Source organism: Vombatus ursinus, unplaced genomic scaffold, assembly GCF_900497805.2.
Source record: "Vombatus ursinus unplaced genomic scaffold, bare-nosed wombat genome assembly UNPS02014786.1, whole genome shotgun sequence".
NCBI lineage: Eukaryota > Metazoa > Chordata > Mammalia > Diprotodontia > Vombatidae > Vombatus > Vombatus ursinus.
In genome coordinates, this window is record NW_020954564.1 from 16514440 (window position 1) to 16530855 (window position 16416).

At 39.0% G+C, this 16416-nt stretch overlaps 1 protein-coding gene across 5 annotated transcripts in view; it reads left to right on the forward strand.

Annotated features, from left to right (window-relative positions):
* Positions 1-16416, forward strand: part of LOC114046895 (multivesicular body subunit 12B) — a 327435-nt gene that overhangs the window by 79410 nt on the left and 231609 nt on the right. For all 5 annotated transcript variants that reach the window (XM_027867509.1, XM_027867508.1, XM_027867506.1 and 2 more), the window contains exons 3-4: positions 266-373; positions 12435-12531. In XM_027867509.1, the coding sequence (XP_027723310.1) occupies positions 266-373; positions 12435-12531 (205 nt within the window). The remainder of the gene's footprint in view (positions 1-265; positions 374-12434; positions 12532-16416) is intronic.

Below are 16416 nucleotides of genomic sequence, written 5' to 3' on the forward strand. Positions count from 1 at the left end.
TTTCTCATTAGAACCCTCTTTGTTCGGGTGTCTTTAATCAATTGCTTCCCCAGGGACAGTATTTTTAGAAGTTGTATTTTTCACACTCTCGCTCGCCTTCTCCTTTTGGAAATTCTTTTCCCTGTGCCGAATGAAATGAACTAATGAGATGCCATGAGAGTTCGGGCCAGTGTTAATTGGAATCGGCATACAGGAGCCGCTGTGCACATGTACTTGCTTTTACCCTGGCTTCCCTAAGTTCCTTCTCTCTGTCTCCTTGGCACAGGTTGCACAGACGGCAGATGGTGTGGATGCTGACCTCTGGAAAGACGGCTTATTTAAATCCAAGGTTACCAGATACCTGTGTTTCACAAGATCATTTTCTAAAGAAAATGTAAGTTCAATAGTGCTTTTCATTGATGAGCTGAATACCAGATATTTACAGTCGTCTTGGATGTTTCTTTATCCCTTATGTGACTGTTTTTAATCTTCTAAAGATAACCACATTTTTAATAAACTGAGTGGAGCTGGGTGGCGTGATATAGAGTCATAGCACACAATACTTAATAGGTCTCTACTGTGTAGACAGCACAGGTGCTGGAATAGGCAAGAAGTTCACATAAAACGTGGTCCCTGCCCTCAAGGAGTTCATTGTCTGGTAGAGACAGGATGATACAGTGGAGTTGAATGTTTGAAACCTGGCTTCAATACTTATTTAGCTTTGGAGCCTTGTGCAAGTAACAATCAACTTTGCATTCTGTGAAATGAGAATTATATTATTTATATTACCTTTATACATTTTATGTTACCTATTATTACTTATATATTATATTACCTGTATATTGGTAAATTGTGAGAAAAGCACTTTTAAATCTTAATACCCTAGAGTAATTAGTAGCTGATATTGTTATTGTTATCATTATTACTATTAGTAGTAGTATTAGTCTATTAATGAGGACACTAGAGATCATCTCATCCAACCTGTTCATTTTCTAGAGAAGGAAACTGCTCCCCAGATAAGTGGCTTCCCTAAGAAAAGAGCATTGCATTTCGAGGCAGAAAACATGACTTTGAATCCCTGCTCTACTCCTTAATACTTGAATAATCTTGTGTGAGAAATTTCACCTCTCAGGGCTTCAGTACTCTCAACTGCAAAAGAAGGCGGTTAGAGTAGATGATCTCCAAGCTCCTTTCTCCTTTCTAGAGGTCAAGTCTTGCTTGAACCGAGGTCTCCTCAATCCAGTCCTGTGTTCCTTCTACCACGGTGTTGCTTCCATGGTATTCGAGGGTGGCGAAGTGTTACTTTACACTTGTTTTGAAAAACAAACTCTTTGTAAAGAGGTTCTCAGTATCATAGATAATGCTTTTTTTTTTGTTCTTTGTATATTGGAATATATGTGATTGATGATGATGGTTAAGTTTAAAATAAAGAAGAAAATTTACTAAGAAAAATTGGTTGTGAAGTCAAAGGGACCTGTTTCAAATCATGGTTCTTGTCAAGTACTAGTTGTGTGACCTTGGGCAGTTCAGTTCATTTCCCCTCCCTGTACCCCACCATCCTCAACTGTAAAATGGGGGGGGGGGTTGGAACAGCAGGCCTCTAAGCTGCCTCCTGGATCCAAACAAACCCTGTGAGGCCTGTGATCTCTTAATAGTTATACTATTTTCCTACATAGAGTAAATTTTATGAAAATTCCTCCTCTGTAGGAAGCTAAGAATCTTCTCTTACTACAATAGTTTAGCAAATCACAAAATAGTATACATGTAGAAATTTTCTGATGTATTATGACTTAAAGCTAATTGAAAGCATAACTAAAAAAAAAAGATGGCTTAAATTTTTTACTTGTTTCACAAATATGGTTCTTCCAATGCTTCCAAGAGATTGGGTTGCGTATTCTTTCTGTAGGATTTTCATGATAGGACATTTTTTTCTACTTCTTAAGAACTAGAAATAGCTCTGTGCCTTTGGAGGGGCAAGAGGAAGAGGGAAGCTCCATTACCCTCTTCTAGGTAGATGTTAAAATACAGCTATCATTGGATCACATGGATTTGAAACTGGAAGGGACATATCTCATAAAGGAGGAAACTCAGACCTACAGAGGTTAAATAATCTGTCCAGGATCACACAAATAATAAGCAGCAGAGCGAAGATTTAAATTCAGAAGTCCTCCAATTCTAACCCAACAGTCTTTCCATTCATGATACCACACTTTGATTAGTCTGGGAGCTTTCAGCAGTTGCAGCAAAAGTCTAATGAGGTTTCTCTGTCCACATTTTTGCCATTAAGATTACTCTTCAGCTATGGGGAGTTATCCATATGAAGAGTAATGGAAGGGCTGGAATAACCTAATGGCTGCTGTTCATCTAGTTTTGTTTTTTTTTAATTTAAATCAAGCAACAAGCACAAATTAAGCACTTATTCTATAGCAGGCACTTTGCTATTAGACTTGGGGTATGAAGAGAAGAGCTAGGCAGTCTCTGTCTTCAAGGAGCTCATATTCTGAAGTGGGTGACATCATGCAAACTGTGTCTATTTATTTGTTTAAAATGGGCAATAGCCGTGTTTACACATAAAGAGGTTTTCAAAGGATTCATAGGTGGAAATGACCCTAAGGATCACTTAGCTAAACCCTTTTACTTTACAGAGGAGGCAACAGAGCTCCAGAGAGAGATTATTTCTCATTCACAGTCATGTAATAAAGAAGAACTAGAATTTTAACTCAGGTCTTTCACGGATGGTCTATGAGACTAAGAGTATTTTAAAATATTGTTTGTTTTTCAAAACAAGTTTATGGTAATGCTGCATTACCCACATCCACTTTCAGTGCAACACTATGTGGTAGAAAGAGCACAGGACTGGATTTAAGAGACCCAGGTTCTAGCCCAGCTTAGTCACTGGAAACAGAGATGGAACTTAAAAATCATCTGCCCTAGCCCTTTCATTACAAATGACAGGACTGAGGGAACACTGAGAGCTGAAGTGTCTTGTATGATGTTACACAGCTACTAAGGAGCAAACCCAGATTTTCTGACTTTAAATTCATTGCCAGGTCTTTTGTCCAAATTCATTGTCCTTTCCACTGAAACATTTTTTTGGGGGGGGCAATATTTTATTTTTAGTTGAAGAATAATTGATTACATTAGTTTAATATTATCACATTTATTTTGAATATAGGTTTTCTTAAAATACAAAGCTACTGCCATAAAATGGGGTTTTTAAAAGGAAAAAAAATTACACACATACACTTAAAATTACATAAAATTTCCATGTAAATGTGTGCATGTTTACTGTAAAGACATAGGGACAGGGACTGAACATGTAATTTCCTTGGTATAATGAGCCTGTAGGTGAGGATACTCACCCTTCTAATGCATTTAGCATCTTCTCTTTAGCATGAAGTCTTAGGTGCTTTGGAATACTAAGTACTTGCCCAGGGTCACAGCCAATATCTATCAGAGTCAAAATTTGAACCCAGGTCTTCTTGCCTTTGAGGCCAGCTCTCTCTCCATTATGCCATATTGCCTCTATTTATTACAGAAGTTTTTTCTTTTTTCAAACATTGCCTTTAATTCCACTAAAAATGTTTTATTCATTCTAATCATCACTGCTCTCTTTATCTTTGGCACTTTGATTGTGTTGTTCTTTTCTCATTCTTCCCATGATGTGTATTTAGAGGGCAATCAGGCAGCTCTCGAGTTTTATAAAGGCTACATTTGGGGAGAATAGCACAGTCTATGTTAGAACAATATGGCAGATCTCTCTTTTGAGTAAAAATATTTGTGCAGTTATGTGGAGAGCGTACAGTCCTTTTTTGATGCCTCACTGTGGTATAGAGGCTTTTGATTTAGGATTATGCCAAGCAGACGGCTAGTTCTGGTACATCTGTCCTAGCCAGAGAAAAACTTTGAGAATTAGCCTAATTCTATGTTGATGTCTTCTAAGGATCACACTTGGAGAGGCTCATTACTGGAAGGTTTGCCAGCAGTGAATGGTTTTTTATTTTTTTTTCTGGCTACATAAAAAATGTTTTATTTGGCTGACAAAACATTCAAATGATCTGGGAGAAGTTTTTTAATCTTCAACTGAGTACCAACTTCACTACTAACAGAAAAGAAGCTCTTCCATAGACATTCCCCACCCCTTTGGAATAATTTTTGGTCACGGCAATAGGTGAAACCTAAGCCAAGCCAGATGGGTGTGTGAGGTTGTGACCTGCATCTGCATTGGTGGAGGGAAGCCCTGAATAAATCAAGTCATATATCCTTGGAGTTTTAAAGTGAATGAATAGGTTGCAGATGTTTGTTGTCTTGACAGATAATCCAGTAAGAAATGACAAGGACACTATCCTGATATTACAGGCAGCTAGCTGGAGGGTACCATGAATAAGAGGTCTGGGCCTAAAGTCAGGAAGATCTGAGTCCAAATCCAGCCTCAGACATTTACTAGCTCTGTAACCCTGGGTAAGTCACTTACCTTCTGTCTGCCTTGATTTCCTCGTCTATGAAATGGAGATGTTTTCAGGGTTGTTGTGAGGATCAAATGAGGTAATATAAAGCTCTTTGCAAATTGTGACATGCTATGTAAATGCTAGTTATTATTCTAAATAGATAATTATTGTTATATGGATGAAATGTAAAAACCACCTATTTGCTTCCAATTCTCTTTTTACATTTTATTGATTTTCAGAAATAGTCACTAATGAATAAGCTCCTCTGTGCCATAGAACCCTCTCTTCTAATAAAGGGAGAGCTGAACAAACAAAAACTTCCATTGACAGCCTATACAGCAGCCCCCATCTGTAGTCTCCTGCTTCTTTACTGAGAGGTTGGGAATGTCTTTTGTCATCTTAAATTTTAAGCAACATGGTGGTCAAGGGAGATGAGACCTTGGATTCTAGTGTACCAGACTGCTTTATTAGTCAGCTGTTTATTTATTTCATGATTTTATTGATTTCAGGTGTGTCCCTTATTAGCTCCTATAAAATGAGGTAATGTATGGTAATAACATTACCTAGAGAAGGTGTCAGATTCAGAGTCAGAAAAGACCTGGATTCAAGAGCAGCTGTGCCCCTTATTAACCATGTGGCCTTGTGGAAGCAGAAAGAACATTAGATTTGAAGTCAGAATGTCATTGGAGCTTAAATGCTGAGCTCGTTACTTCCTGTATGGGCATGGGGAAATCTTTTGTACCTCTGTTATCTCCTTTGTCAAATAAGATAATCTTGAAGGTCTATTCATGACCCTTTCCAAACCTCAGGTTCCTCATCTGTAAGAAGAGGATGTTGGAATGGATGATCTCTGAGGTACCTTCCAGTCCTAAGGTTCCCATGATTTCAAGGTTGAAGGTTGCTATGGCACATTTCAGAAAGAGCACTCGTGGGTTGGAGCATGTCCAGAGAGGGATGCCTGGGTGCTGTTGAGGGAACTTAGAACTTTATCACACGGAAGTCAGTTGAAACAAGTGTGTAGGCATAGAGAAGACCCTGAGGAGAACTAGTTGTGGTGTCAAAATACTCACTGGACTACTATGGACAAGAATTGTCCTACTTGGCCTCCGAGAAGAGGACTGGGATCAATGGGGAGAAATTGAAAAGAGACAAATTTCAGCTCAGAATAAAGAACACCTTCCTCATGACAAGAGCCATCCAGACATGGGACCTGCCAATAGGAAAAACAGTGATTTTCCTTTACTGGAGGTATTTGAGTAGAGCCTGTTTAAAAGGGATTCATTACCTTTTAAACCCATCATTAGATGGGTTGAACTCAATGAGACTGAGGTCCTTTCCTGAGCCTTTCATTTATTTAACAATATGCATGTGATCATAGGATTTTGGAGCTGGGAGAGACATTATGACTCATTAGTTCAACTTTCTCATTTTATAGGTGAGGAAACAGATCCAGAGAGAAAAAATAATTTACTGGAGTTATGCAGGTGATCAAGTAGTCAAGCTGGATTCAAATCCAGATCTTTTGACCCTGTATTCGGTGATTGTACCATGGTATGAGTCATTCAGCAAACATGTTCAAAGCACTAGCTTTGTGCAGGGTGCTCACTGTGCTCTTAAGCCCTAGAGTGGGGAACAGGGTTTAGTTCTAATAACTCAGTGCTCATCCCCCGCAGAACTCCTTGTTGGCTAGGAGGAGAAAGATAAGATACAAAGACAGTGATAATACACAGTAATACATAAGTTTACTTGAGAAATACAAAGTGCATTGTGAGCTAAGGGGTGGGAACAGGAAGGATTATTATCTTAGTGTTAGGTAAAAGAGGGCCTTCTCTTCTCTGAAAAAATACCAACTTTCCATTTATCTTGAGGACTTATGTTCATGACAACAGATATTTCTAGAATATATTCTAGGGCTTGAGATTAGCTTGGATCTTAATTAGGTGGGTAGCTAGCAAGCCTGTCTCAGGAGTTTGGGGAGGCCTGTCTGAAATCCAAGCCAGCCGCAGCCCCTCCCCCTATCATTTTTATTAATACAGAATCCTGGGGCTGGAGCGACACCACTTGCTGTGGAAAGATCGAGATTAATTGTACTTTTCATGCACTGTACTTTCTGCATTACCTGTAATAATAATGTACATAGATTAGGTAGGGAGGATATTAAACAGAAGGATTTATGAACATTTGAATATTAAGTTGGTTATCTGTGGCCACCTTAAATGCAAGGTTGTCAAAAATAATTACAGTATACTAGCAAATACCGGCTACCAGAGACAATATAAATACCCTGAGTCAGTGCATATTGGGCTTTTGGCATGAATCATTTGCTCAACAAGGATTGGGAATATGTTTCTCATATTTATGAGGAGGAAATGAAAGAGAGCACGAGATGGGGGAGGGGAGAGGAACAAGCAAAATTAATGGTGTCGCAGACCTAATGTATGAAGCCCATTACAGTGGTTGCTTGGTGTAAGAAGGGACCACACTTTTAACTGTATGAAGCCCAGACAATACAGACCTGCATTTTACCCTATGTGGAGGGTTTTTAGGTGTTTCTTTGAATGATCACCATCATGGATGATCCTCTCATGTAGTTGTGAGTGTTCTTGAATGGTTCAAGGATGTACAGGCAGCCCCCTCCACCGATGCAGATTACGGCCTCTTCTTGTTGAGCAGGTAGTCTCCTCGATTTCTGTGACCCAGACAATCCATTCTTTGGTGTCCAGCCCTCTGGTTATTAGCCTTTCTACCTTTAGTTGGGCTAGTCCTTGAATGATCCACATAAAGTTCACTTGTCCAGCTTTATAGGACCTGCCAGAACTTGGGCCTTAGAGCCCCATGGCTTCTGTAGTCCATGATACAGGGAAGAGTTTGTGCTGTACCACTCCCCACCCCACCCCCCTTCCCACTGGAACATAAATTCCTTGAGTATAGGGGTGATTTTCATTTTTGTCTTTGTCTCCCTAGCACATAGTGAGAATTTCACTTTCCTAGTCTGTAGAAGGGAGATAATGAAACTTATATTATCCTTTCAGAGGGTTGGAGTGGGGAAAGCTCTCTTTGTAAAGCTTAAAGTGCTATAGAAAAGGGAATCGTGAGGAGTCACAGTACAAGTGATAGTAAGGAGAGCGGAGTGGGAATCAGAAGATTTGAAGATCCACAATTCCAGCTCGGCTTTTTATTTCTTATGTTACCTGAGACAAATCATGTTACTTCTCTGGGCCTCAGTTTCCTTTTTTCTTAAGTGATGTAGTTGGACTGGATAGTTTCTTATGTTCATTCTAGTTGTGAATCTTATGTTCCTATAAGCCAGGCTCCTAACATTTTGAGTGAATATACTTTGATTTACTTGTCAGAGCAAATCCAGTTTAAACTCCTGACTTTGAGTGGCTGTCCTAGCCAGAGAGTGTACCAAGTGTCAGGACTCCCTGCTTGGCAGGATCAACTGTTAAGTTGCATTCTCAGCAGGCCTGAATTTTTCTCTCATTTCATAGGTGCAAAGGTATGTTGAGTATCCTCAAACATACCAATGTGTAGAGAGAAATATTTATTTCTCCTTTTAATTAGTAAAGAAATATACCAGCCATTGCTTGGTGTTGATGGCACAGTGATTAGCCGAATAATCATGTATTTACTCAGAGAAGGTAGGGGTTTCCCATCCCTGGATTGGAGGGCTTTTATGATGTGATGTAGATAGGATAATATTATACAATGTGAAACTAGCTTTATCTGGTTATATAATAGGAGAAAGAAAAGAAAACAAATTGGAAATTACACTGTGACAATTTCATGAAAGATCCAAAGTGGCTAAGTATTTTGAGGTATGACTGTGCTTAACACTCAGTTCCAGACTTCAAAGATTGCTGGTGAGTACCAACTTGTTTAAGACATAATTGTCCCTTAATAACAAAGACAATTAAGAGAATTAAGATTAAGAGAAATTAATTAAGAGAAAAGAGGAAAAGGCAGTTCAGCAAAACTAATCTTTACTTCATCCAAGTCTAATAGTATATGCAGTGTTCTGCGTCTATGGTCCTCTACCTTGGTCAAGAAGGAAGGGAGGCATTTTCTCATTTATTTATGCAAGATTTAGTTTCAGATTTTTTTCCTTTACATTTACATTGTTGTAAACATTGTGTGTATGTGTGTATATGTATATGTGTGTATATATATATGCATATATATGTGTGTGTGTGTATATGTATATGTGTGTTTTTTCCTAGTTCTGCTTATTTCACTTCATGTTAGTCTTCTCATGCTTCTCTGTAGAATAATGTATCTTTGAAAAAAGATGTGTACCTTGTTTAGTGATACTTGGCATTGTAGAATCCATAGAACAGCCCTTGAATTGGGAGTCAGAAGGCCTGGGATTAAATCCTATCTGTGGGCTTACTAATTGAAAGAGCCTAGTCTCAATGAGTACTTTGTGCTGGGGGTACTGAGACAGATTGGATATAGTGCCTGCTCTAAAGCCACTTACAGGCTAATAGATTTACAGAATAGTTGAGTTTGTAGGTCGTCTTGTCCAACACTCACCTTGGCAAAATGAAAACACTACCAGATATGGAGTCAGAAAACCTAGATTCTACTCCTGGTTCATGCTACTTTACTATGTGACCTTGAGGAAGCCACTACCTGTTCAAGCCTCATCTGTAAAATGGTCATGATGGTACTTGCACTACCTACCTCATAGAATGTTTTTAAGGAAAGTAATTTGTAGACTTTTGTAGTAGCAATAGCAGTGGCATTTCAGAGATGGAAAGTGAGATTCAGAGAGAAGCCATAGAACCAAGAATAAAACCCAGGTTTCCTGACTACTATCTCAGTATTGTTTTTACCAAACCATGCTGTCTTCTATGCTTTCTTCTTTTCAATCTTAGTTTCCTCATCTGTAAAATGATGATAATAATCCTTATACTCCCTCCCTCCTCATTACCTCAAGGTTGGCCCAAAGGTGATTAAATTTTTTTCTTCTGGTCATAACAATTCACAATGAGTAAGATACTCTAAGGCACAGAGGGGTTGTGTGGTACATTGATGAAACCGAGAATGCTTTAAGGAGTACTACCCATATAAGAGGACTGTTTTGTTTTGATGAAAACACTATGGTAATATGTAAAGTACTACACACACACACACACACACACACACACACACACAGTGTGATCTTATTACTTATCCATTCTATTTATATGTTGAGTATATGAGGTTCTAATGGTGTAGGTGGGGCAGCTAGGTGGTGCAGTGGATAGAGGCAGGAAGACTCATCTTCCTGAGTTCAAATCCAGCCTCAGACATTTACTATCTCTGTGACCTGGGTGAGTCACTTAATCCTGTTTGCCTCAGTTTCCTCATCTTTAAAATGAGCTGAAAAAGGAAATGGCAAACCACTACAATATCTTTGCTAAGAAAACTCTAAATAGGGTCATGAAGAGTTGGATACCACCGAACAACAACAATGGTACTCCCTCCATAAATGAAGATTTCAGCCTTTTCTAGCTCTTTTTAGATAGTTTCATGAGTTATTGTGGTCAAAAATAACCTTACCTGGTAACCAGCCTTTTAGTGATGAAGCTTTTCATACAGCTTAAGAGATCATGGTTCTTGGATAACAATCTGTTCCTGGGCCCAAACTTATGGTATTCATAGGAAAATTGAAGTGGAAGGGACCATAAAAATATCCACTCCAACTTCCTCATTTTACAGTGGAAGAAACATAGGATCATAGGATTTATAAGTTGGAAGAGACCTTAGGGACTATTTTTTTCTGATCAGATTTATGCTTTGAATACTGCATTCAATTCACCACATTTTAGGAAGGATATTGATAAGATGGAGGGCAAGCAGGGTAAGTAAGTAAGGGCCTCAAGCTCATTCCATGTGAGGATCAGTTGAAGGGATTGGGAGTAGTTAGCCTTTAGAGAAGACATGATTGATGTCTTCAAGTATTTGTAGGGCTATCATTGCAAGGATTACACTTTTTCTGTTTGGCTGAAGAGGACAAAACTGGGAGTTGGAGAACCCCATACCTACTAAGGTAGTGCTGTCATTAATTATATTATTACATCATTTGCCTAGGCAAATTGGGCTTGATGTAAGGAAAACCTTTGTAATGACGAGAGCTTTACAAAGGTGGAATGGACTGTCATGATAGGTATGGGATTCTTCCTCACTGGAGAACTTCAAGCAGAGTCTGGATGATCATTTCCATGTGTCTGAGGGGACTCTTGTTTTGTTTTGCTTTTTTGTGAGGCAATTGGGGTTAAGTGACTTGCCCAGAGTCATACAGCTAGTAAGTGTTATGTGTCTGAGGCTGGATTTGAACTCAGGTCCTCCTGACTCTAGGGCTGGTGCTGTATCCACTGAGCCACCTAATTGCCTCGGAGCTTTTGTTTGGGGATGGTTGGACTGCATGGCCATTGAGATCTTTCCCGGCTCTTAAGTCTGTGATTCTGTAATAGTTCAACTTATTTTACAGAAAGAGAACCTGAGGCCCAGGTTTATATAATTCAGGTATATGAAGTATATATTAGTCATGGAAACTGGAAGGAACCTGAGAACACAGTGTGTGAAAACATAGGATGTCGTAGTTCAAAGGGGCCTTAGAGACAAGTAGGAATTCGGGAGCCAGGCTTCAAACTCGTATGCTTTTATATCTTGTATGTACATAGTTGTTTTCATATTTTCTTCCACATTAGAATGTGAGTTCCTGGAAGGTGGGAACTGTGTTTTGGCCTTTCTTTCTATCCCCAGTGCTTAGTACGATTCCTAGCTAATAGTATGTCAACAAGCAGTTATTAAGCCCCAACTATAGTAAATGCACGTTGACCGACTTTGACTCCAAATCTAACACTCCTTCCACTCTCTAATACTGCCTTTTTAATAGACTCTGAACTCAAATATAAATATAGAAAAGACTATTTTTGAGTGTATAATTTGGAGGACGTGAAATAGCCAAACAAAGATAGCTTCACTCTGTATATGATACATGGGATTTTGCAAAAATTATACCATAATTAAAAAAATTGTGCAAATGTGCCTTGCGTTTATGTTGTCTTTTAGATTGATTTTGGAGCAGTGACATTTTAGCCTGGTAATTGATTCTGCATTATGTTCAAATGTGCATGTGCTCAAACAGTGACTGCCACAGGAATTTGCCCTTTCTAAAATATACATGTGCCTAATGCAGATGGTCAGGAGCATGTAGCCAAGCTGTCAGAACTCTGGGGCTATGTGTGCACAGCTGCCCTCTACTGGGTGGAACATCAGATTGTTGGAAAGCTTGGCTTCGCCCTTCACCAAACGGATTCTGTGGGTGACCAGGAGTAGGTCTGGGTGTCTTAAAAGATGCTATAGCTGAAACTCTTGCCAGAGAACCATACGCAGCCCGTGTCTAGCTGTTTCAGACTGTTAAAATGGCCACCTGCTGTAATTAACTTTCTGTCTTGAAGCTGGCATTAGTCATGAAAATATAAAATATTCAAGCTGGAAGGAACCTGAGAAGCCAGAATGTTAGAACATAGAATGCCATAGTTCAAAGGGACCTTAGAGATTCTCCTCATCCCTTACCTTTATTTTATAGGTGAGGAAACTTGCCAGTGGCAATGTTATGTGGTAGAAAGAACTTTGGGTTAGCATACTTAGCTTTTGAGTAATGACTCAGTTGCTTCCTAGCTCAGTGACTATAGGCAAATCACTTTACTTTGTGTCTCAGGTTCCTCATCTGTAAAATAGGGATAATAAGACTTCCCTTCCCTACCTCATGGGGATACTGTAAAGGAAAGTGTAAATTGTTTTTATAAAGGTCAAAGCACTAAAGAAATTTGAACTATTATTATTATTGCCGTTATATCCAGTACTCAAGCCTAGTTTGTTAGACTCCTAATCCAGTACTTTAGTCCTCCAGGCCTCATTGTGTAAAGCATGCATCATGAAGCTAAAATTTGAAAGAGGATGGTCTAGGCACTCAGGCTAATAGTCTGCTTTTTCCCCTCTCTTTTCTTTCTGAAGAGCCATTTAGGGAATGTACTGGTGGATATGAAGCTCATCGACATAAAAGACACACTACCTGTAGGCTTCATCCCGATTCAAGAGACTGTGGACACACGTAAGTCATCCTTTAGTACCTCTTGTCACAATTAAAGTTTTCTTCCTCTAGGAATGATTTTAACTGTTTTCTATTTGTGCTTTCTTTTGAAAATATTTTAGGAGTTTTATTGTGTGTAGGAACACAACGTGGCATAGAGAATCATAGAATTTTAGGGTTGAAAGGGGCCTTAGTATACAGAATGTTAGAGCTAGAAGGATAGCATATGGGTGCTAGAAGAAATCTTAGAACATGGAACATTAGAATGTAGAATGATAGAGCTGGACAAAACTTAGAAATCTAATCCAATCTATTCATTTTATAAATGAGAAAACTTAGGCCCATAGAGGTGAAGGGGTCTTGCCCTGGGTCAGAAATTTAGCCAGTGACTGAGCTACAGTTGAAGCCATCGAGTCTTCTGAATTAAAGGTCATCATTCTCTTTTATACCATACTTTTTTCCATTCTTACAGAAGATAAGGAGGCAGCTAGATGGCTCAAGCTCTGGAATCAGGAAGATCTGAGTTCAAATCCAGCCTTAGACACTTACGAGCTTTGTGATCCTGGGCAAGTCACTTAACCTCTGTTTGCCTTAATCCACTGGAGAAGGAAATGGCAAACCACTTTGCTAAGAAAATCCTATGGACAGTATTGACGTGCTATGATCCATGGGGTCATGAAGAGTCAGACACGACCAAACAATAACAATTCTCTTTTATACCATGCTTTTTCCATTCTTGCCTTTAAGAAGTATGTAAAGTATTCTGTCTGATACCATATAAATCAGAAAAGTGGTCTTCCATCTTAGAAGGTGTGATCCCCCAGATGTGACCATTGGGTTAGTTTGTACATGGAAGAAACGGTTTAAAAAGTTTTATCTTTAAGAGGTGTGTTCCTGATCAAGTTATCCTTATGCCAAAATTTGGCACAGGATCCAGATGCAAAAGGAAAAAAAATCAAAATCTTGGAAACAGAAATAGCTCCTTGCTTTTTGACTTCCAAAGCAAGAATGGTGTCTTTTATTAAATCCTCACTTCCTCTGGGCTTCTAGTTCACCTAACCAGGGCTGCCTCAGATTATATCATGTAAAAAGCAGTGTTGCTAGCTCCAGAGCAGCTTGGGGAGAGATAGGCTCAGAACCCTTTTCCTTCTGAAAACAATAAGGGAACCTCCACCCCAGCAATGACATAGAAAAAACAAGAACAGAATTTCTGTAGCAGTCTAGGGAGATGTGGGATAGTCACATTGAACAGCTATCAATTAGGTGGGAATAAATTGCCTTAGCAGTTTGGGCAAAGCTGGCTAGAAGGAAAGTAGGGACTCAGTATCTTGAGTGAGAATTGACCCTTCATCTCTGGTATGGGGAATGGACATTAGGCTTCATCAAAATGGGGCCTTTGTCAGAATCCAAGGACATAGAGTAAGAATACATAGAATTAGGATCCAGTAAAATAAACTGAACACAAAAACTGTACTCGTCATATTTAATCTTTGATTATGTAAAAGGGACCTTTAGGAACAGTATGATAAACACCAATTATCATATGGTGCTGCAGTAAATTTTGATATCATAGAATGTCATAGATCCTAAGTGCTATCATTTAGTCCAGAGGTTCTTAATCTGGAATTCACCTCTGCCTTCTCTCGCCATGGATAGATTCAGGGAATCTATTAAGAATGGGAAACTATTACTCAACTTTGTTTCAATATAATTGCTCTCTTTTGTAATATTATGCATTTGAAAATATTATTCTGAGAAGGGGTCCATGACACCAAAAAAAGGTTAAAAATCCCTGATGTAGGCAAACCCTCTTATTTTGAAGGTGAGAAAACTGAGGCCTGGAGAAGGGAAATAACTTGCCCAAGATAACCCACTTAGTGATAGAACTGAGACTAGTTGGAACCTACATCTCCTGAATCCAATCCCAGTGTCCTTTCTGTTTCATCCTGCTAGTTGCCACCAGCCAGCTAGCTGGCACAGTAGGGAGAGCATTGGGCCTGGAGTCAGGAAGACCTGAGTTCAAATGTAGTATCAGATGCTTAACTAGCTTGTGTGACCTTGGGCAAGTCATTTAGTCTTTGTTTGCCTCAGTTTTCTCATCTATAAAATGGGGATAATAATAGCACCCACCTCTCCTGGGGTTGTTGTGAGGATTAAATAACAGAATATTGGTAAATTGCTTATCATGGTTTTTGGCACATAGTAGTTTCCTTAATTCTGTCTCCTTTCCCACGTCTGTAAATTTGATTTGCACTGGACATAAATTTATTGTGATTTGTTTTGAATCTACTTATTTCAAGATATCTGATTTCCTTGGTGTGGGTCCTGTCTCCCCAGACATAGACTCTAACCTGATCTATGCTTTAATGTTTGTTGTTAAAAAAAATCAAACTGGAGGTAAACCTTCTGAGGATGAGCCTCTCTGCATGTAGCTGTTCTAATCCCCTGATGATAGACACAATCTATTTTTGGGCCCATCCTTAAAGACTTCCCAGATTGGTCCCACCTGCCACAGCTTGTGTTTCATTTTCATGACTTTCAAGACCCAAAGTCTCCTCTCTGCCATTCCCACCTATCAGCCAAGGTTTGGATATTTCCCTTAGACTCAGTTTGATTCAGAACACATTTATTAGCACACATAATGGGCAAGGCACTGTGCTTGATACTGGAGATACAGAACAAAACATGGCATAGTTCCTTCTTATAAGGAGCTTGCAGGGGATATGTCAATATATGTCTCTGTCTATACATAGATGTAAAATAAAGTATAATATATATGTATATATATAGTAAAGTATAATATATATAAAGTATAGGCAAAAATCTAGGTGCTTCAGGTAAGCCTAATCCAAGGAGGCAAATTTGACATCATAGTTATCATTGAGACTTGGTAGGATAGGACCAATGGCTGGAATATATGGCTCTCTTACCTCTGGAACAGAATATGTAAATATCTCCTCTCTTCTCCTCTCCTCCTTTCCTTTCCTTCCCCCCCCCCCCAAATAGAACAACTGCTGATTTATTGGCTAAACATAACGATAATGCAATCATTGGAAAGGTGCAAGAACCAATGAGAGGAATGCCTGTTCTAGATCTGATTTGGGCCAACAAGGAAGGATTGGTTGTGAAGGTGGAAGTGATTGAAACCTTGTGAAAAGGACTACTCTGCCTTAGAATTTGTGATAGAGGAGAGAAAAGCTGGTAACACTCTTATGTGCATTTTAGATTTGGGGGGAGCAGATTTCAAAGGATTTGAGGAAGTAAAGGTCAGATCACAGGGACTAAAATTCTATAGGGAAGGTCATCTCAGAAGGGATTTTAAGAATGAAACTCTAAAAGCACAAAGAGAAATATTTCTATTAGTGAGAAAAAAGGGGAAGAAGTTGACTAAAGAGACTGATGTGACATGCTCAGAAGATGAAAACGAGGGCAGGAAATGGAGGTTGTATATAAAAGTATGGCATGGGTTATATAAGAAGACTATTAGGGATGCTAAAGTGCAAAAACACCTGAAGTTGGAAAGACATTCCAAGGACGACAAAAAAAATTTTTTAAAACTGCATTGGTCAAAAATAGGAGGATCCAAGAAAGTATAGGACCACTGCTCTGGGCAGATCAAAAAATGATAGTGAATAAGAAAAGGAAATAAGAGATGCTCAATTCCTAATTTGCTTCTGTTTTCTCCACAAAGAAGAAACTAAAAGAGAACTAAAGATCCTTTAGTTTGGAAGGGGTGAAATAACAAAGGCTAATAGTGTTGGTGCTCAGGATAAGTAAGGAGGTTGTAAGGGAAGAAGATGCCTTTGATGACCTTAACCCTTGCTAAGAAGTCTTTTAAGGACATGGGAGACCTTGGCATGTTTGCTAGTCTCAAAAAAAATCATGGAAAGGGAGAAGTAAATGTTT